The sequence below is a fragment of the Sorex araneus genome, chromosome 5 (assembly GCF_027595985.1).
Source record: "Sorex araneus isolate mSorAra2 chromosome 5, mSorAra2.pri, whole genome shotgun sequence".
NCBI classification, from domain to species: Eukaryota; Metazoa; Chordata; class Mammalia; order Eulipotyphla; family Soricidae; genus Sorex; species Sorex araneus.
Window position 1 is genome coordinate 133,389,325 of NC_073306.1, and position 20,621 is coordinate 133,409,945.

The 20,621-nt window shown below is 59.3% G+C and overlaps 1 protein-coding gene across 5 annotated transcripts in view; it reads right to left on the reverse strand.

The window, feature by feature from the left end:
* Window positions 1–20,621, reverse strand: part of ATP9A (ATPase phospholipid transporting 9A (putative)) — an 85,651-nt gene that overhangs the window by 56,841 nt on the left and 8,189 nt on the right. The window contains exon 1 of one of the 5 annotated variants that reach the window (XM_055137728.1): window positions 4,384–4,778. The exons of the other annotated variants lie outside the window; for them this stretch is intronic. Within the exon in view, the coding sequence (XP_054993703.1) occupies window positions 4,384–4,385 (2 nt within the window). The 5' untranslated portion in view covers window positions 4,386–4,778. Of the gene's footprint in view, window positions 1–4,383; window positions 4,779–20,621 lie in introns of those variants that run through there. 5 annotated transcript variants of the gene reach the window in all.

Genomic DNA, 20,621 nt, shown 5'->3' on the forward strand with positions numbered 1-20,621 from the left:
ACCAGGTCCGCCTGCATCCTCCAAGCCACGCCCACACCCAGGTTTTTCTCTGCGCTGCCCAGTTTCTGGCCTGGATACAGCCCGAGCTGGGCAAACAGTGGAGGCTTTCCAAGCAACTGTGACCCAAATAAAAAGGGCTTTGTCCCCAAGCCCCAATTATTTCAGCAAGACTCATTTTCAAATAATAAGATAGTAAGTGGGAGCACAATACCAGGGTTCAGGCACATGCCTTGCATCTATCCATAGCATCAATCCCCAGCATCAAACCCTGCCCCCCACCCTCTCTGGCTGTGGCTGCAGAAGCCCCCAAGGCTCCGAGGTTGGCCCTAGGAGTGGCCCCAGCACCACAGAGCCTGAGCAGCCCCTCCGCCTTGCCCGAGCACTGACCGCCAGCGTGGCTGGCTTGAGTATCGCACCAGGGGAGACCCTGGGCCCTGAGCCACTTGGGACACCCACTCAAACCCGCCCCACCCCATGCACCCAAATCTTTAGAAAATAAAATAAGGGCTGGGATCAAGGAGATGGCCCAGTGGTCAAGGACACATGGCCGGCAGGGAATCAAGTGGACCCAGGACTGCCTGATCCGCAGCATCACCGGGAGTGGGCCATGTCCCCCAGCACTGCTGCCCAGACACAGAAGCATCCGGGAGAAACAGAAGCATGCGGAGACACACCACCCAGGGGACAGGGAACCAGCCGGGGGACGCGGACATCTGGGGGATACGGCACCATCTGGGACACGGGACCATCCGGGGAACACGGGACCATTGGGGGGACACTGGACCATCTGGGGGACATGGGGCCATCCAGGGGACACGGGACCAACTGAGGGACATGGGACCATCTGGCAGCCCAAGGGACATGGTGCCACCCTAGAGACAAGGAACCACCCGGGGACACAGAACCATATGGAGACGTGGAACCATGCAGAGGACATGGAGCCATCCAGTAGGAGATACGGAATCACCCAGACACAGGGGCCCACCCAGGAGACGGAAGGACTGGGCAGAGCCTCCCGCAGTGCAGAACGGATCCGGCTTTCAAGGCATCCCTTTGGGAGTCCTGGTAACACCAGCATGATGTGCTTTCGGGCGCCATGACTAACCTCGCCAGCTAGGCAAGGACCAGGGGGGCCGGGGATCTAGGCTGGGTGCTCGGAGCCTTCCCAGATGGGGCCGGCGGCGTCCCCGCCCTGCCAGAGAGCCCAGCGCCCACCCACCCCAACACCCTGCAGCAGATAAACGGCCCAGCCTCTCAGCTCCAAGACTAACTTCGAGGAGACGCCGCGCTGCAGAGTGGTCCCTGGAGAGCCTGGCCACCAACGCCGCCTCGCTCCATGGCACCCACCTCAGAGGAGTCAGGCAAACTGGAAGGGGACGTTTGGTCGAGGCCACCAAGCTCAGTGAGCGGAAACTAACAGAGGAGGCTCAGTCGGCACCAACCGGCTCAGCACACGCTCAGTGACTTCTGAACACCGTGTGAGAGTTCTGTTGTAGCCGGCAATACAAAGGAAATGATTTTGTGCCTGCCAAGGGGGTGGGCTGGGGGTGGGGTGAGGGGACGGACACTGGGGACACTGGAGGAGGGAAGGTCACACTGGGGGTGGGACTGGTGTTGGAACACTGAGTACCTAGAAAACTGCATTATGGACAACTTTGGAAATCACATGGTGTCTAAACAAAGTTTCAGGGGCTGGAGCGATAGCACAGCAGGGAGGGTGTTTGCCTTGCATGCAGCCGACCCGGGTCCGATTCCCAGCATCCCATAGGGTCCCTCAAGCACCACCAGGAGTAATTCCTGAGTGCAGAGCCAGGAGGAACCCCTGTGCATTGCTGGGTGTGACCCAAAAAGAAAAAAAAAAAAAGAATGTTTCAGGCATTAAAAAGAGTTGTGTGATTTTGAAAAAAAGTATCTACACATACAGAGAAAAAGACAGCAACACGTTCTTAATTTTCTGTTGTGAGGATCAAGGGAGCAGGGGATGGCGGGAGCCAGTGTAGCTGGAAGAGCACTTGCCTTGCGTGTGGCTGACCCAGGTTCAACTCTCAGCATCCCATAGGGTCCCTCGAACCCCACCGGGCGTGACCCCTGAGCACAGAGCCAGGAGTCAGCCCTGAGTACAGTGGCCCAAAACCAAAGACAAATCTTAAACAATGAAGTATTTGAAATAGGTCACACCTGATATAATTCCATACATTTATTTTTTCACCCCATTATAGTAGAAATGTAGAATTTTGCAGCACTTTTGGGAAAGTGCTCCCTGCAGTCAGTCCCTCTCGGAAGGCGTGGTGATATTTTTACACTTTGGCGACCAAGATCAATCTGTGACTCAGCTGAACTCCAGTCTCAATCACGAAACAGCAAAATAGGAGAATGGGGGGTAGGGACACATTGGGACAGTCGAGTCGAGGAGGGGGGAGGACATAGTGCTGGGGGAGGGGTTGGAATGGCTTATGCAGAAACCCTGCCATGGACAGTCTTGCAAACCGGAGTGTCTAAAATAAAGTTTTTAAAAATAGGGCTGGAGGGCTGGAGTGGTAGCACAGCGGGGAGGGCGTTTGCCTTGAACGCAGCTGACCCGGGTTCAATCCCCGGCATCCCATAGGGTCCCCCGAGCACTGGCAGGAATAATTCCTGAGTGCAGAGGCAGGAGGAACTCCTGAGCATTTCTGGGTGTGACCCAAAAAGAAAAAAAAAAAACTACAGCAGGAGCAATAGGGCCCCACATAGGATGCTGGCCTTGCACACGACTGACCCGAGCCTGATTCCAGCCCCACGAACGGCCCCCTGGATGCTGAGCCAGGAGGAAGCCCTGAGTGCCACCAGGTGTGGCCTAAAAACCTAAAGGACGGGGGGGCTGGAGCAGTAGCACAGTGGGGAGGACGCTTGCCTTGCAAGCAGCAGATCCGGGTTCAATTCCCAGCATCCCATAGGGTCCCCTGAGCCCCGCCAGGAGTAATTCCTGAGTGCAGAGCCAGGAGTGACCCCTGTGCATCGCCAGGTGTGACCCAAAAAGAAAAAAAAAACACCTAAAGGACTATATGAATGATAAAAACACCATAACCAGATTGGGGGAGAGTTCGAGTATTTTCTGAGGGCACACACGGGAGGCGGGGGGTGGGGAGGGGCAGAGGGGGGCTCTCAGCTGGTGTGGTGGTATTTTCCCCGGTGACAGCCAAGTTTCGGGGATAATTAAGACAGACTGGAGACAGGGAAAGGTGCAGAAACACTGCATCCTCAACGGGAACGTTCAGTTTGCTGAAGACATGGTCAGTTTCCGCGAAAACTACTTGTTTTTTTTTTTTTTATTTCTAAAATTCATTTTAGAAAAATCAATTTCTGTAGCTTTTTCATATATTGGCTGGATCATTGCACAGTTTCCCCAGTATACATGTGCTAAGATAAGGCTAAGATAAATTTTTTTAAATTTTTGTTTTATTTATTTTATTTATTATTATTATTTTTTGCTTTTTGGGTCATACCTGGCGATGCACAGGGGTTACTCCTGGCTCTGCACTCAGGAATTACCCCTGGCCGTGCTCAGGGGACCATATGGGATTCTGGGATTTGAACCCGGATAGGCCGCGTGCAAGGCAAACGCCCTACCCTCTGTGCTATCGCTCCAGCCCCTGTTTTATTTATTTTTTAATTGAGTCACCGTGAGAACAGTTACAGGGCTTTTAGGATCGAGCCTCAGTCATACTATGCTCGAACACCCATTCCTTCATCAGTGCACATGTTCCACCACCAAAAACCCCAGCATACCCCCCTCCCACTCCCCCTCTGCCTGTGTGGCAGATGATTTTCACTTTACTCTTTCCTTACTTTGATTACATTCAATTTTCGACAGGAAACTCACTACCATTATTTGGAGTTTTTCCCCCAACAGTCAGACTTGTCGGAATGGCATCATTAGATTGTATGAAAAACTACTTTTCATCTGTACCCACTTTGCAGCCGAGAGGGAGAAAAGCGGAGCGGCGGATGGGGCCGGGGCGAGAAACCCGAGTTTCCTTGAACCCGGCTTTCCTACAGCGGGGTATTTCCCCTCCCCCGCGCTGGCCACGCTGCAGGGCACCCGAGATAATGAAAGGAAAGAGAGGGGGACAGTCTCCATGCCCCTCCCCCTTCTCCTGGCCGCATTCACGGACCCACCCTTCCCGCCCCTCCCCCGCACCTGGCTGTCTGCGGAGGAACCGACCGCGGGCACTGCCAGCCCGTGCCACCGGCTCAGGGTGGACCAAGCATCATCCCCGACAACGCCCCGTCCTGCCCTCCAGGGCAGCCCCGCAGGAAGGCGGGAGCCGGGAGGTCAGCCTGGCGGTGACGTCCAGCCGCCAGCCCCCCGCCGCGAGCACGGCCCAGAGGAGCAGAACAACTTACATAATTGCTGGTGGGCGCCGCCGCCTGCTCCCTCCTCTGCCGGGGTGCGGGCACAGGGCCCCGCCAGCCCGATGCCCGGCCTCAGGGCCCCCCGGGGGAGCCCGCCGGCCCGATGCCCGGCGAGACGCTCACAGTTTCCATGATGAAACCCAGCGCTCTCCCCGCGCTCTTAAAAATAGCATCCTCGCCCCGGCCGGGCGGGCGGGCGGCGGGCAGGGTGGCTCGCGCGGGCCGGCCCCTCTCTCCCTCCCCTAGGAGCTCCTGCCCGTGGCCTCTTCTGGGCACGGAGGACCCCCGGGATCAGTCCAAAGGCCAGCCGCACCCACGGGCCCCGGGCAGCCGGCACTCCCCGGTGACCGAGCGCCGGAGGCGGGCGGGCAGGCGCGCGCGTCCCCGGGCAGGAAGCGCTCCGCGACTCTCCCAGCCCATAATAAGCCCGTGACGCCGGCTCCCCCGGGTGCTGGAGAAGGATGCGGGACCGAGAATCCTGGGGACCACTCCTGCCAGGCACAGTCACTGCGTGTGTGTGTGAGAGAGAGAAAGAGAGCGAGAAATGCACAGGCTCTTGTGTGCAGAATGGAAGCGTGAGGAAATGTTTTCACAAAAGGGACTTAGAAATAGAAAACGGGGTCCGGAGCGATAGCACAGCGGGGAGGGCGTTTGCCTTGCACGCGGCCAACCCGGGTTTGATTTCCTGCATCCCACAGGGTCCCCCGATGGACCGCCAGGAGTAATTCCTGAGTGCAGAGCCAGGAGTAAGCCCTAAAGCATCTCTGGGTGTGACCCAAAGAGCAAAATAACAACAACAACAACAACAAAAACAAAATACCCATTATTTAAAGTCATCAGTTTAGAAGACATCATTTCCTCCAGCTTCAAGAATTATTATTAGAGCCAGAGTGATAGGACAGCGGTTACGGCGTTTGCCTCGCAATGCGGCTGATCCGGGTTCGGTCCCTGGCACCCCATATGGCCCCAGAGCCCAGGCGGGAGTGATGTGTGATGAGGCTGAGATCTGAAGTCGGGTAAACCATACATATGGAATTTGATCTTGACTGACTGTAAAGGTGGGAGCTATGAATAACTTTGTAAATTACAGTACCTCAATAAAAAAAATTTTTTAAAGAATTATTATTATTATTATTTATATTATTTATATTACAGGTTAGTCCAGTCAGGAATGAATTTTGTGATTTGGTTTTTATGACCACATCTGACAGGACTCAGGGCTTGCTCCTGGCTCCTTGCTCAGGGATCACTCCTGGCAGTGCTGGGGGGGGGGACCACATGTAGAGCCGGAGTTTGAACCCAGGACAGCCCTGGGCAGCACAAGCACCTTCGCTGCTGTACTCTCTGCCCCCCCCCCCCCCGCAGCCTCACTTGAGGAGCTGTGGAGTTGTGGGGGGAGGAGGAGCGCATTATCGGGCCACCCCTGCTGGTGTCTGCTGATGCTGGGTGCCGGGGATCAAACCAGGATCTGCAGGGCAAGCGCCTCCCCTCTGCACTCCACTGGGCCCTGTGCTCTCCAGCCTTCACCTCACATGCTCGCTACTCCTTCCCGAAAGGCAGCAAAGGCTGAAAAATCAAATTATTCCTTGAGCGCTCGGAGCTGTTATATAAACCAGGAGCGCCCAGCAAAGGGCGCCCTCCACAGTCTTTAAATGAGCAGAGGGGCTGGAGCCACAGCACAGCGGGGAGGGCGTTGGCCTTGCACGCGGCCAACCCGGATTCTATTCCCAGCATCCCATATGGTCCCCTGAGCACGGCCAGGAGTGATTCCTGAGTGCAGAGCCAGGAGGAACCCCTGTGCATCGCCGGGTGTGACCCAAAAAGCAAAAATAAAATGAGCAGAGCGAGGGTCAGAGAGATGGCACAGTGCCTACATGGCCCTGACCCGGATCCAACAACTGGCCAACACCAGTGCCTAGTCCCCACACCAGGCCCTTCTGCCCCTGCATGGAGTTCAGGCCCCGGAGAGCCAAGAACTGCCGGCTGGGGACTCTGGACTCTGAATCCACAAATACATAAAGGGGCCAGAGAGGCAGCACAGCGGGGAGGGCGTTTGTCTTGCAGGAGGCCAACCCAGGGTTGATCCTCAGCATCCCATATGGTCCCCAGAGCCTGCCAGGAGTGACTCCTGAGAGCTGAGCCAGGAAGAACCCGGGTATGGCTGGGCGTGGCCCCCTGCCCCCCTCACACACACAGACACACGGAAGCAGGGGCTGGAGAGAGCAGGCACCCCCTAGGGTTGCTTCAGCACCACCAGGAGTGCTCCCAGGAATCAACAGAGAGAGAGAGGGAGGGAGGGAGAGAGAGAGAGGGAGGGAGAGATGGAGGAAGGGAGAGATGGAGAGAGGGAAGGAGAGATGGAGGGAGGGAGAGGGAGAGACAGAGGGAGGGAGGGAGAGAGAGGGTGAGATGGAGGGAGGGAGAGGGAGAGAGAGAGGGAGGGAAGGAGAGGGAAGAGAGAGAGGGAGGGAAGGAGAGGGAGAGATGGAGGGAGAGGGAGAGATGGAGAGATGGAGGGAGGGAGAGGGAGAGATGAAGGGAGGGAGAGGGAGAGATGGAGAGATGGAGGGAGAGATGGAGGGAGGGAGAGGGAGAGAGATGGAGGGAGGGAGAAGGAGAGATGGAGAGATGGAGGGAGAGATGGAGGGAGGGAGAGGGAGAGATGGAGGGAGAGATGGAGGGAGGGAGAGGGAGAGATGGAGAGATGGAGGGAGAGATGGAGGGAGGGAGAGGGAGAGATGGAGAGATGGAGGGAGGGAGAGGGAGAGATGGAGAGATGGAGGGAGAGATGGAGGGAGGGAGAGGGAGAGAGATGGAGGGAGGGAGAGGGAGAGATGGAGGGAGAGATGGAGGGAGGGAGAGCTGGGAAACCACATGACCTCACTTGTAAGACAGCTACATCCCGAAGAGCTGCAGCCCTGCAGGTCCAGTGCCCAGGAACCGGCGGACACAGTCGGGTAAATGTTCCAGAAACACGCGTGGGGCTCCCGGGAAGGCGCGGACCACACGCTGTGTCCACGCATGCTGTGCGCCGCCAAGGACGGGGTCACCCGGGTGAATGCGACCACGCGTCTGAGGTTCCTGATAGTAGATACCCTAGGTCTCACCTCAGTTCGCATAAAAGCCCTCAGCTCCTCTCCCCCCTGCAAGGACCTCTCCCCCCTACTCGCCGCCCTATTTCCCGAGCCATAAAGGACACTGTTTCGGTTTGCTGTGGTGGTGGTGGTTTGTCACTCTTGGGACTATGTGACAAGGTGAGTACCCAGCCTGCTGCCTTTTTTTTTTTTTTTTTGCCTTTTGGGTCACACCTGGCGATGCTCAGGGGTTATTCCTGGCTCATGCACTCAGGAATTACTCCTGGCAATGCTCAGGGGACCCTACGGGATGCTGGGAATTGAACCCGGGTCAGCCGAGTGCAAGGCAAATGCCCTACCCACTGTGCTATGGCTCCAGCCCCCCAGCCTGCTGTCTTAATCCCTCCGGCCCTCAGGCAAATGCCTCCTCCCCTGCCTCTCCCTTGGGTCTACTAGGTCACTTGTCTTTTTGTGTGGGGCTGGAGGGTGGGGGGCCCCACCTGGCAGTGCTCAGGGCTTACTCCAAGTTCTGCACTCAGGGATCACCTTTCGGGGGCTCAGGGGACCCTATGGGATGCCGGGGATCGACCCCAGGTCAGCCGTGTGCACGGCCAGCCCCTCCGCTCTGTGGCACGGCTCCGGCCTGCCCGAGGTGACATCCGTCCTGCTCCGCTGGTTCTCTGGCCAGCCCGAACACGGAGGCCTTTGTGAAGGGCCAGAGACTCCTCCAGGGCCAGCTCGGCCCCGTGGCTTCCTCCTTCCTGCTTCCTCCCATCACGCTGCAAAACTGGGTGTTTGGATGAAGATAAAACAGGGCTGAGGGCCAGGCCGACGCTCGGAGGGCTGAGAAGGAGCCCCAGGTCGGACCCCCGGCTCGGCGCCAGAACACAGCAAGGACTTGCTGTCTCCCGGCTTTCGTCACCAGCGCCGGCTCTGACGGATCGTTATCCCGGCCACTTCCCGTCACAGCAGCCGCCAGAAGAGCACGCGGCACGCCCAGGACCGACTCACCCGCCCTGGGCGCTCAGACCACAAGAAGCGGGCGTGGAGGGAGGACCCCAGTATCACAGGGCGGGGGGAGGGGGTTGGCAAGGCCAGGGGTGTGCAGAAGACGAGCTGGGCCCTTCCTGGGCGGAGCAAGGGGTCCCAACAAACAGTGGGACCACACACGGGGCAGCAGGGAAGGCCTAGTCTCCCACATTTTGATTTAGGGTCACATCTCGAGGTGCCCTGGGGGCGTCACACCCGGCGATGCACAGGGGTTGCTCCTGGCTTCAGCCCTGCCCCCTGAAGCTACACCTGCTGGTGCTCAGGGTTTGCTCCTGGCCAGTGCTCCAGGAAGCTTAGGAGGTAGCAGGAATCGAACCTGGGTTGGCCACGTGCAGGGCAAGTGTCCTACCCACTGTACTATCCGGCCAGTCTGGAGGTGATGCTGTTTATGTATTTATTTTGGGGGGTGGGTCACAATGGCGATGCTCAGGGGTCACTCCTGGCTCTGCACTCAGGAACCATTTCTGGCAGTGCTCAGGGGAACCACACGGGATGCCAGGAATCGAACCCGGGTCTGCCGTGTGCAAGGCAGGAGCCTTTCCCGTTGTACCACGGCCCTGGCCCCACAGGTGCGCTTCTTAAACGAGGGCAATAATTGGCCAAACTCAGGCAGGTGGGGCAGATGCCGGCGAGCCCAGGGCCAGCAGGGCTACACCCCGCAGGTACGGGCGGCGGTGCCAGGGACACAACCCGGGGAGAACGCTGGAGCGGGCCCCGTGCCCACCGGGGCCGTTCTCAAGTCCAGCTGGCCGACAGGACGCCACAGTGGGCAAGAACGGAAGTGGGAAAGGGGGGGTGAGTTTGCTGGGGAAGGGGCACACTGGGCGTGACCACTAGTGGGGGGGGGCACGGCTCTGCCCGCGCTGGCAACAGCCAATGTGTGTGTGGCTGGATGGGACACTGGGTGACCCGTGGGCCCGCCCAGCACTGAGAGGGGACACTGGGCAGAGCAGAGGGGACAGCGAGGAGCCAGGAGGGCAGAGGCCCCCCAGGACGGTGTCGGGACAGAAACAGCCGCCTCCAGGGAAACCTGACAGGGGACAGATGAGCTGACACCATCCCACTGACACGCTGACCCATGCACAGAACCAGCCGGGACTGTGGTCACCACTGTAGCTGTCGGTTAGAGGGGCGGGGCCACAGCACAGTGGGGAGGGCGCCTGCCGCGAAGGTGGCCGACCCGGGTCCACCTGCAGGACGCGGCACACGGCAGGACCAGCCTCAGAGGGCTCGGATGGGGTCTGAGCGTCTTTCACGCTGGGCTTGGGGGGTTGGAGGGGGCAGGGGGCCAGGGGGCACTCTAAGGGCTGAGCACCCGCCCCACAAGCGGTGGTCCAGGGTCCACTCTCGGCCCCGCCCAGCGCTGAGCTGGGAACGGAACGGTCCCCAAGCTATATTTAACTGAGTCCCACAATTTTTTTTTTTTTTTTTTGCTTTTTGGGTCACACCCAGCGATGCTCAGGGGTTACTCCTGGTTCATGCACTCAGGAATCACTCCTGGCGGTGCTTGGGGGACCCTATGGGATGCCGGGGATCGAACCCGGGTCAGCCGAGTGCAAGGCCAACGCCCTCCCCGCTGTGCTATCGCTCCGGCCCCCACAATTATTTTTTTCCCCCTGCAAGGCCAGGGATCCAACCCAGGGCCTGGCACACGCAAGGCAGTCTCTCCGCCCGAGCCTTATCCCTGGTCCAAACGAAATCAGTGAAAGCAAAGATTCTGGCCACCACCAGAGCCCACGGGAGCCACGGCGGTGCAGGGGCCCCACAGCCTGGTGGAAGTGCTTGGGGAAGCTAACATTCCTGGGGAGCGCCAGGGACCGATGTTTCTAGAAAAGGTAACAAATGTAGCCAGGAGCTGCCCCCGCTGGGTCAATATTTGCCCAGAGGTCGTCTCTGGGCTCCCCGCAACCTGCCGGGAGCCCTGGGGCTCTGTTCACTCTGGGAAAGGAGAGGGAGGAGAGGTGTGGAGAGGCCGGGCTGCAGCAGGGGTGCCCAAGCGGGCACGGGGTGGGCTCCCCGCCCCAGGCCTCAGTGATCCCAGATGCCTGGACTTGTCCCCACTGCTGTCCCGGGGTCGGGGGGAGGGGGCAGGTGTGCAAGGGGAAGTCCAGAGTTCACCAGCCTCCAGTAGAGCGGATGCAGGCCTGCCCCACCCTGAATATCAACAGCCCAGGAGAGGCCCTGGCCTGGGGCAGCACCGCCCGGGGTCCGTCTCTGCCCGGGTGGCCGCTGGCACTGTCCACCCCAGTGCCCCCGAGTTTGGCAAGTGACAGGTACATGGTGACCCTTCCTTGGACAGCCCCTGGGGCCTGGGGCACCCGCCCCCACACAGCACCGCTACAAGGATGGAATGCCAGCCCTTTGGCTACTGTTGCAGTTTGGGGGCCACACCCAAGGTGAACAGGGCTCGCTCCTGAGGGTGACTAGGAGCTGGTCAGCCACGGGCCAGGCAAGCACTTAGCCCTGCACTGCGGCTCCCATCCCCCGATTCCCACCTCCAGCACAGATGCCTAATGGGGGCAAGGGGAGCATGAGGGACGCGCTTCCTCTTCATTCAAAAACTACCCAAAGGGGGCTGGAGCAACAGCACAGCGGGGAGGGCGTTGGCCTTGCACGCAGCCGACCTGGGTTCGATTCCCAGCATCCCATAGGGTCCCCTGAGCACCGCCAGGGGTGATTCCTGAGTGCAGAGCCAGGAGTAACCCCTGAGCATTGCTGGTGTGACCCAAAAAGCAAAATAATAATTATTAGAAAAAGATAAAAATTCTCTAGTCAAGGCCCACAAGGACAAGTGAGGCTTTCACCGTTTTCTCGCCCTCTTAAATCGCAGTCATCTTGTTTCCGTGACCGGAAACTCTTCGCAGAGCAGGATGGGCCTGTCCGGGACCACCGTCCCCTCGTGCAAAGGCCCTGCTGCTCTGATCTCTGATCTCCATGGAAGCCCATGGCTCAGCTGGAGGCACAGATGGTGACTCTGCTTCCGGTGCTCGTGGGACCCTTGTCTTCCTGGCCTTAGGGAAGACCCACTGGTTCCTTTCATCAGATGCTCTCGCTAATTTTTTTACCTTTTATTTGCTTGCTAGTAATATTTTAGTAAAGGTCTTAAAGTGAATAACGAATCTTGGAATGAATTAAACTTGAACCCTGAATTCAATGAAATTGAGTGAAGGTGAATAACATTCCACTTTTTTTCATTAAAAAAAAAATTCTCTAGAATGACACAGAAGGAATCATTGGGCCAAGTCCTGGAGAGACTTGTTCTGTCACACAAAGGGTGACAGAACAAACACATCTTAAGAGCAAAAGAGGGGGCTGGAGCGGTAGCACAACAGGGAGGGCGTTTGCCTTGCACGCGGCCAACCCAGGTTCGATCCCCGGCATCCCGTAGGGTCCCCTGAGCACCGCCAGGAGTTATTCCTGAGTGCAGAGCCAGGAGTAACCCCTGTAGACCCCCCAAAAAAATGCACATCCCCTCCTGCAGGAGACGCCGGGTTCAACCCTGGTAAAGTGATCCCTGAGCGCAGAGCCAGCAGCCAGAGCTGGGCACGGCCGGGTGTAACTCCCAAACCAGAGGAAAAGCACCCCCTGAGCCCTGACCTGGGCCTCGAATCTGGCCCCAGCGTCACAGGACAGACCAAACGCTCCGCACCCACACAGGCCTGGTCTTCTCGGCACCCAGCGCCCAACCAGAGCCCGCCCCCGCCCACAGTAGCTCTCAGCCACACCCCTGCCTGCCCGGGACCCGGCAGCAGCTGCAGGATGAGGGTGACTCAGCAAGGGACGGGAGCACCAAACCCAGAGTGACGTGCAAGCCGTGGCCCGTGTGCAGACCTGCGGCCGGGAGGGAGCCTGGCATCTGGGGCAGGCAGAGGACCACTCAGACTCCACCCTGAGAGCCCATCGCCCCTCAAGGACCTGCGCACTCCAGCCCGGGAGGCGAGTGAGACGTGAAGCGCATGAGCAAGCCGGCCTCCCCGTGTAAGAACAAACCTGGATAGGAATCGTGTCCCCATAATAGTCACTCAATAAAAATGCAGGTCGGGGGCGGTGCTCGATGAGCAGCAGAGGGTGGTCATGCAGCAGGCGTGAGCCCCGAGTTCCACCCCAGGCCCCACACAGCTGCCCCCAACACCTCCAGTGCGACCCCTTCAGAAAATGAACTTGGGTTGGAGCAATAGAACAGCAGCTAGGGTGTTCGCCTTGCACACTCCCGACCAGGGTTTGACCCCCGGCGTGCTGTAAGCTCAGCCAAGCACCAACAGGAACGACTCCTGAGCACCTCCAGGCGTGGCCCCAAAACAAAATGAACAACATAAAGTCCCCAAAAGTCAGCAGGGTGGGAAGGCCTTTAAATAATTCCAGCTACTGCCACCGGGAGTTCCTGGCTACTTCTCTTGCAACTGGAAAGTCAAACACTTTGTTCCAAAGGGCGAGCTGGGCACTCGGGGAGGGCTCCGGGCTCCTCCTGGGGCCCTGAGCTCCCCGGGGTGAGGCCCGGCGGCTCCTTCTCGGGGCTCAGTACCCGTGAGGACAGCAGAGATGCAGCTCAGCGCGCATGCAGGGAACGGAAACGACGGGGGCCTTGGACTCATCCCAAGTCACTGGAAATGGCAAAACCTAGATGGGACACACCTCCACCGAGTGGCATCCAGGGGGGACGCGAGAGTTGTGTCCAGGCCTCAGAGAAGAGCCTGGAGCGGCAGGGGCCGTGCACACGGCCAAGTTGGGTTCAATCCCCGGCATCCTGTGTGGTCCCCCAAGCCAGCCAGGAGTGACCCCTGAGTACAGCTGTGACAGAAGGAAGAAAGGAAAATAGGAAAAGGAGGGAGGGAGGAGGGAGGAAGGAAGGAAGTGAGGAAGGGAGGGAGGAAGGAAGGGAGGAAGAGAGAAAGGGAGGAAGAAAGAGAGAGAAGGAGGAAGAGGAAGGAAGGGAGGAAGGAAGGAAGGAAGGAAGGAAGGAAGGAAGGAAGGAAGGAAGGAAGGAAGGAAGGAAGGAAGGGAGGGAGGGAGGGAGGGAGGGAGGGAGGGAGGGAGGGAGGGAGGGAGGGAGGGAGAGAAAAGGAGGGAGGATGGAAGGGAGGAAGAGAGAAGGAAGAAAGAGAGAGAGGGAGGCTCCATTACTTTTTTTGGGGGGGGGGGGTCACACCAGTGATGCTCACGGGTTCCTCCTGGCTCTGCACTCGGGAATTACTCCCGGAGGTGCTTAGGGACCCTATGGGATGCCGGGGATCGAACCCGGGTCGGCTACGTGCAAGGCAAACTCCCTCCCTACTGTGCTATCGCTCCGGCCCCCTCCACTACTTTTCTTCTTCCAGCCCCTGGACTAGCACGGAGCTCACCCAGACGCCCCTCTTTGTGCCGGGAACCCCCCAGGGGAATGAAGAACACAGGCCTTTGGGGCGATGTTCCCCGACAAAGCCGGGCCGGAGGGCTGAGCAGACTAGACAAGGCTCCTGCAGTGCAGGCAGGAGGTCCAGGTTCAGTCTCAGGCACTGCCTGGTCCCCCTAAGACCTCCAGGCACCAAACCAGGAGTAACCCCAAAACACCGCTGGGTCTGGTGCAAAAACCATACATGTGGAAAACCCAAAAAGCTCAGGGCATGGGAGGCGGCTGCCTGCCAGGGAGCTGTGGTCTCGCTCCCTTGCTCCCAGTGAGATTTAATGAGCAGCTACTATGTGCCCATCTTGATGCCAAGCCACTCAATATGCCAACCTGACTGACCAGCTCTTTGTAGAGCCCATTCTTTCGGGGGGACCCCTGACTCTGAGGGGGTCGCAGGCTTCTGTGAAGGGGGGGGAGGGTGGCAAGTGAGACGGCGGAAGCCCCGGGAGCTCGAGCGCTCAGCTGACCCAGGCTGCGGGGAACCGGCGAGCGCCAGGCCCAGGGACCCTGGTGAGACACTGCGCCACTGCCGTGCCCGGGCCAGTGCTGCGGGCACCAGGAAGCCGGCAGAGCTGACACGAGCCCAACAGGGCACCTTCTGTGTCCGCAGCAGGAAGCATTCGTGCTGGCGGCATTTGTGGCTGGGAGCGGATGGCTCGGTCCCAACTGCCAAACCGAGGCAGAGACAAGCGCGGGGCTCGGAGCCCCAGGACCTCGGGAGGCCGTGCAGCGGGCGGTGCTCGGGGCCCACTCCAGGGGTACGCGGGTAAGCGGGAGGCGAGGCGCGCCCTCCCCGCGGTGCCATCCTTCCGGCCCATGGCTGCATTTCCCAGCTTCCAACGGGAGCGCGGGCTCTCAGCTGCGAGCCTCCAGGGGGAAGCCAGGGAGAGACCAGGGAGTGGCAGGGAGTGGCAGGGAGAGACCAGGCAGTGGCAGGGAGCGGGCAGGGGTGAGGGGAGAGGAGCCCCATGGAACATCAGACATGGGCACGCACCTATCCCCTCCAGAGCACACACGTGTGCTGGGGGCTTCTTGTTTTTGTTTTGTTTTTGGCGTTTTGGGTCACACCCGGCGATGCTCCGGGGTCACTCCTGGCTCATGCACTCAGGAAACACTCCTGGCAGTGCTCAGGGGACGCTATGGGATGCTGGGAATCAAACCCGGGTCAGGCAAGTGCAAGGCAAACGCCCTCCCCGCTGTACTATCGCTCCGGCCCAGGCTTCTTAATTTTGTTTCCTTCCTGCAGCTTTGCTCATGGCCTGCTCCTGATCCTGTGCTCGGGGGGTCTCAAACCCACGGGCAGAACATGTAGGTGCCCTTGCAGTTCCCTCTCCAGCCCCCGGCGCATAACGTCTAAAGCTCAGGGCATACGGCACGTGGCGTGCATGCATGGAGCCCGCCGGGTTGAATCATCGCGACCAGAGAAGGTGCCCTGAGCACGGAGGCGAGAAGGACCCCTGAGCACTGCCCAGGGCGACCCAACCACCGCAAACAAATCAAGACCCAACAAATCTCCTTCTTGGGGCTGAAGCCATAGTACAGCGGGGAGGGCAGTTGCCCTGCACACGGCCAACCTGGGTTCGATCCCCGGCATCCCGTGTGGTCCCCCGAGCGTCGCCAGGAGTAATATCCCTGAGTGCGAAAGCTAGGAGTAACGCCTGAGCATCACCAGGTGTGGCCCCCAAACCAACCAGCCCGAAGATCCCTTTATTTAGGGGGAAACCTACCAGATGGGCTAGAGACGCAGCTGCCCCCTCGGCCCGTGGCCCACAGGGCTATCAGGGGGAGGAAGGAGGGGAGAGGATGGGAGAGAGGGAGTCCCCTGGGGCTCTCGAGGCCTGGCACCCGATCCCAGTGCTCCCTGCCGACTGCCCACCCCCAAAACACTGCTGCTGGGGACCAGGGTGTGTGACGGTTGTGACGGCAGTGGCAATGCCAGTGGGGAGGATAAAAAGCGAACCTGGGGGCCGGAGCAATGGCACAGCAGGCAGGGCGTTTGCCTTGCATGCAGCCAGCCCTGGTTCAATCCCGGGCGTCCCAGAGGGTCCCCGAGCCCACCAGGAGTGATCCCCAAGCGCAGAGCCAGGAATAAGCCCCTGAGCACCACCAGGTGTGGCCCAAAAGCCAAAAATAAACCCCCCCAAAAAAAACAAAAACAAAAAAAACCTCCAACACTGGGCAGGGCTGTGGAAATTGTCTACCACACAGGCAGGGGAAGGTTTGGAATAGGGGTGGGGGGGGATACCAGGGATTTTGGTGGTGGAAAATGTGCACTGGTGAAGGATGGGTGGCAGATCAGTGTGACAGAAACTCAAGCACGAAGGCTTTGTGACTTTATCTCACAGTGAGTCAATAAAAAAGAAAAAAAAAGGATGCGGAGGAGGGATTATGCAGACTCACAGTGAAGCACAATTTCTTAAAAATCTGTTATAAGAATTTTTTAAAAACCTAAAACTAGGGGGGCTGGAGCAATAGCACAGCGGGGAGGGTGTTTGCCTTGCACGCAGCCAACCCGGGTTCGATTCCCAGCATCCCATAGGGTCCCCCGAGCACCGCCAGGAGTAATTCCTGAGTGCATGAGCCAGGAGTAACCCCTGTGCATCGCTGGGTGTGACCCAAAAAAGCAAAAAAAGAAAAAAAAAAAAAAAGCCCTAAAACTAGAGGCTGTAGAAAACAGCTCGAAGGGAGCAGTGCAGGAAGCTGAGAGGATCTTTGTTTCATGGTTGGTTTTGTTTTGGGACCACACCTGGCAGTGCTCAGGGCCGACTCCTGGCTCTACACTTAGTGCTCACTCCTGATGAGCCTTGGGGGGAACCATATGTGGCCCCGAGGACCAGCCAGGGGCCAGCACGTGCAAGCAAGTGTCCCACCCCCTGCACCACCCCTCGAGCCCGAGGGAGCTCGGGTTTGAGGCCCTGCACTCACGGTCCCCTGGGCATCGCCGGGCATGTCCTCAGTCCCACAAATAAAACCCCAACCGGAAACTGGGCTGTGTCATTCTCAACTCTAGAGGAAACTCTGGCAACAGAACGGAGTTTCTGGACACGCAGAAACCAAAAGTGATTTCAGAACCAACTGTGTGATGAACCCGGTGGGGTCAGCAGCATCTGTGGCCCCATGTCACAGTAGTGTTTCAGGCAAAAAGCGGGCATCGCCTGGGAAAATGTTCACAAAGTCCTAAACCAAAACGATCCTAGAGGGGCTGGAGTGATAGCATAGCGGGGAGGGCGTTTGCCTTGCATGCGGCCGACCCGGGTTCAAATCCCAGCATCCCATATGGTCTCCTGAGCACCGCCAGGGGTAATTCCTGAGTTCAGAGTCAGGAATCACCCCTGTGCATTGCTGGGTATGACCCAAAAACCAAAACAAAACAAAAAAAACGATCCTAGAAGGGAGAGAAAAATCTACCCATCCCCCGTCTCCACCCCGAGAGGAGGGTTCTCGGGAAGACTCAGTGTGGTGACCCCCACGGAACAGCTCTGGGTGGCGAGGGAGCACTGCCTTGGAGTTAGCGGGTGTAGTTCCCGGCAAATGAATCGAACACGATCCAGGGACGGGCAGGAGCACCCGCCCCTCGGCCTGGCGAGGGGCGAGGTCAGTCCCGGGCCCCGCCCGCCGTGACCCCCAGATCTGCCAGTGAGGCCCCCCCAGCCCCCGCCCTCCACAGGCACAAACAGCGGCGACAAAGGACCCGAGGAGAGGGACGTGCCGACAGACTGGCAATGGGACCGCGTGAACTCCAGCCCGAGGAAACATCTGGAAGGCACATCTGCTGGCAGAGCACGAGCGGCTGATGCAGGCTGCCTGGGGGAGGGGCGGGTGCTCGGCAGCCCCCCCACCCCCCAGAGACCCAGCCGCAGAGTGTGGAGAACTCAACATCCTTTTCAAAGACAGGCCCCTCACCCCCCAGCACCGAGGGGTGGGGGGGAGAGTAACAATGAAGTGCTTTTCGGTCCCACCCAGCGATGCTCTGGGGTTACTCCCGGCTCTGCACTCGGGATTTAGTCCTGGCAGTGCTCGGGGGACACTATGGGATGCCGGGGATCGAACCCAGGTCGGCCGCATGCAAGGCAAACGCCCTCCCCGCTGTGCTATTGCTGCGGCCCAAAAGTAACACTGAAATGAAGGTTCTGGGCTCAGGGGAAAAGCTCAAACACCAGGAGCATCTACGGCAAGCGGCAGCGCTAACTGCCCAGGCCCCCAAGTAAAGGCTTAATATCACTGAGGGGGCCCGAGAGATGGAGCAGGGTAAGTTAAGGCACCTGCTTTGCAGGATTGATCTCCGGCACCACTTATGATCCCAAGCACATCCAGGAGTGATCCCTGAGCACCGAGTCAGGAGTGATCTTGAGCACTGAGTCAGGAGTGATCCCTGAGCACTGGGTCAGGAGTGATCCTGAGCACTGAGTCGGGTGACCCTGAGCACTGGGTCAGGAGTGAGCCCTGAGCACTGGGTCAGGAGTGATCCTGAGCACGGTCCATTTGCCGTCTAAGGCCCTACACTGAAGCAAGCCTCACGCTCACCGGGAGAGGCCACACCTGCCGAAATCACCAGAAATGACAAGTTTCCTGTTGTCCCTGGGTCCAGGGACTCTGAGAGCAAGGGGGTGGGGCAGGAAGCAGGCTGTGGGGTATGAGGGGGCCGTGAGCTGAGCCCACATTCCCTGAGTCCTGAGGCCTCCCCCTGCCCCGCCCCCTCCCCCCCTCCCGTCCTGGTCTCTTCCCAGGAGCATCGGCCAAGGCCCTGAGGCCCGTCTGTGAGCAGGGAGTGACCAGGGCCCTGGCCAGCACCGAGATGAGCGTGGGGCAGGCGGGGGGACAAGCAGTGGTCAGGGGCGCGAGGCCTCTTGCCGTGAGACCCGGCCAGCTGGGCTGGGGGTCCAGAGCTTGGCCCCAGCGAGGCAGTGCCTGGGGTGGGGTTTGGGGCCCACAGCCCTGGGGATCCCGCCCGGAGACCTCCACGCCAGGCAGCTGTCCAGCGCCCTCCAAGGCCCTCCCACGCCCCCGTCCCCGCAGGCCGAGGTCCCGGGTCACTAAGCTGGAGAGTCGAACTCAGCCGAAGGCAAGAACCAGGACAGGGATTTCTCAACAGGGATTTCTCGTCTGACGGGTTCTTCCTCCCCCCACACCAGACAACAGGGTGTGGCACCTTTAGGACAATACTGCAGGGAATGTGGCTGGACAGAGGGAGAGAGAGAGGAGGAGAGAAAGAGAGAGGGAGAGGGGAGGGAGAGAGGGGAGAGTAGAAAAGAAAAGAGAGGGGCTGGAGTGATAGCACAGCAGGTAGGGCGTTTGCCTTGCACGCGGCCAACCCGGGTTTGATTCCCAGCATCCCATATGGTCCCCTGAGCACGGCCAGGGGTAATTCCTGAGTGCAGAGCCAGGTGTGACCCAAAAAGCAAAAAAGAAAGAAAAGAGAGGGAGGAGAAGAGAGGAGAGAGGGAGAGAGGAGAAGGGAGAGAGGGAGGCCCCGCCCACCCCCTCTGTGTGCCCCCAGGTGGGCTGGGGCGAGGCCTGGGAACCCACAGGGATCGGGGAGGCCACACGCCCACCTTCCGGGCAGGGAGCGGGTCCCGCCGACCCCCTTCTGGGAGGGCTCAACCGGCAGGCCCGTGCCCAGCGCTGGTCTGGCGCCAGAGAACTCGCCGGCTGGCATCGCGCCAGCCCTGTCCTCACAAGGAGCCTTTCTCTCCCCGCCCGCCCCCAGCCCGCCACGTGACCGCTGGGCACCCGGGGTCAGCCGAGAACACGGACCACTGGGCCATTGTTCCGGAGCCACGCAGAGGAGCAGCTCACAGGTAGGTGGGGAGGGCGTCGGCCTTGCGCACTGCCGGCCCACGATCGACCCCTGGCACCCACAGGAGTGACCCCTGGGTGCAGACACCCTCTGACCCGCCAGATCCAGGGACGATGACTGACCTCTTTCAGGGCTTGGGGTTTGTGGGGTTTTGGGTTTGGGTTTGTTTTTTTTTTTTTTTTTTTGCTTTCTGGGTCATGACACCCATCGATGCTCAGGGGTCACTCCTGGCTCTGCACTCAGCAACCACTCCAGGCAGTGCTCGGGGACCCACCGGGATGCCGGGGATCGAACCCAGGATGGCGCGAGCAAGGCTAATGCCCTCCCCACTGTGCTATCACCCCGGCCCGGCCTTCGGATTCTGGACTTGGCCGTGCTTGAGAGGTCGCCCAGGAAGGAGCGGACCCCAGAGCCACGCGCTCCAGTCCTCCGAGCCCCCTCCCCAACCCCCCACATACATGTCACATACAGCAGCACACGCACATGCCATCAGACATACTGAGACACGACCATGCACTCACAAACTACATGTTTACATCCCACAATTACGCTGCTACATACTATGTATGATGGTCGTTAGGAGTCAGGCTATTACATCAGAGAAACATTTAGTTACAAAATGACTGAGCTGTGCGCCAGGCCAAGTGTTATGGACATTAAACGGCTCTAGCAAGAAACTTCCTGTCACAAGCAAGAGAAATCAAGTATCACCAGGCCCCAACAGAAAGGCCCCTAAAAGGAACCGCGCTCCTTTCCGGGGGGGGGGGGGCAGCCTGTGCCAGGCTGGGCACCAGGCCCATGAGTCCATGTTCCCCAAGAAAGCAAAAGGCACCGCTGGAGGGCTCACAGGGCCTCAGGGGAGGGTCGCCCAGCCCGGGGCCGGAGCCATAGGACAGCGGGGAGGGTGCTCACTGAGTACGCGGCC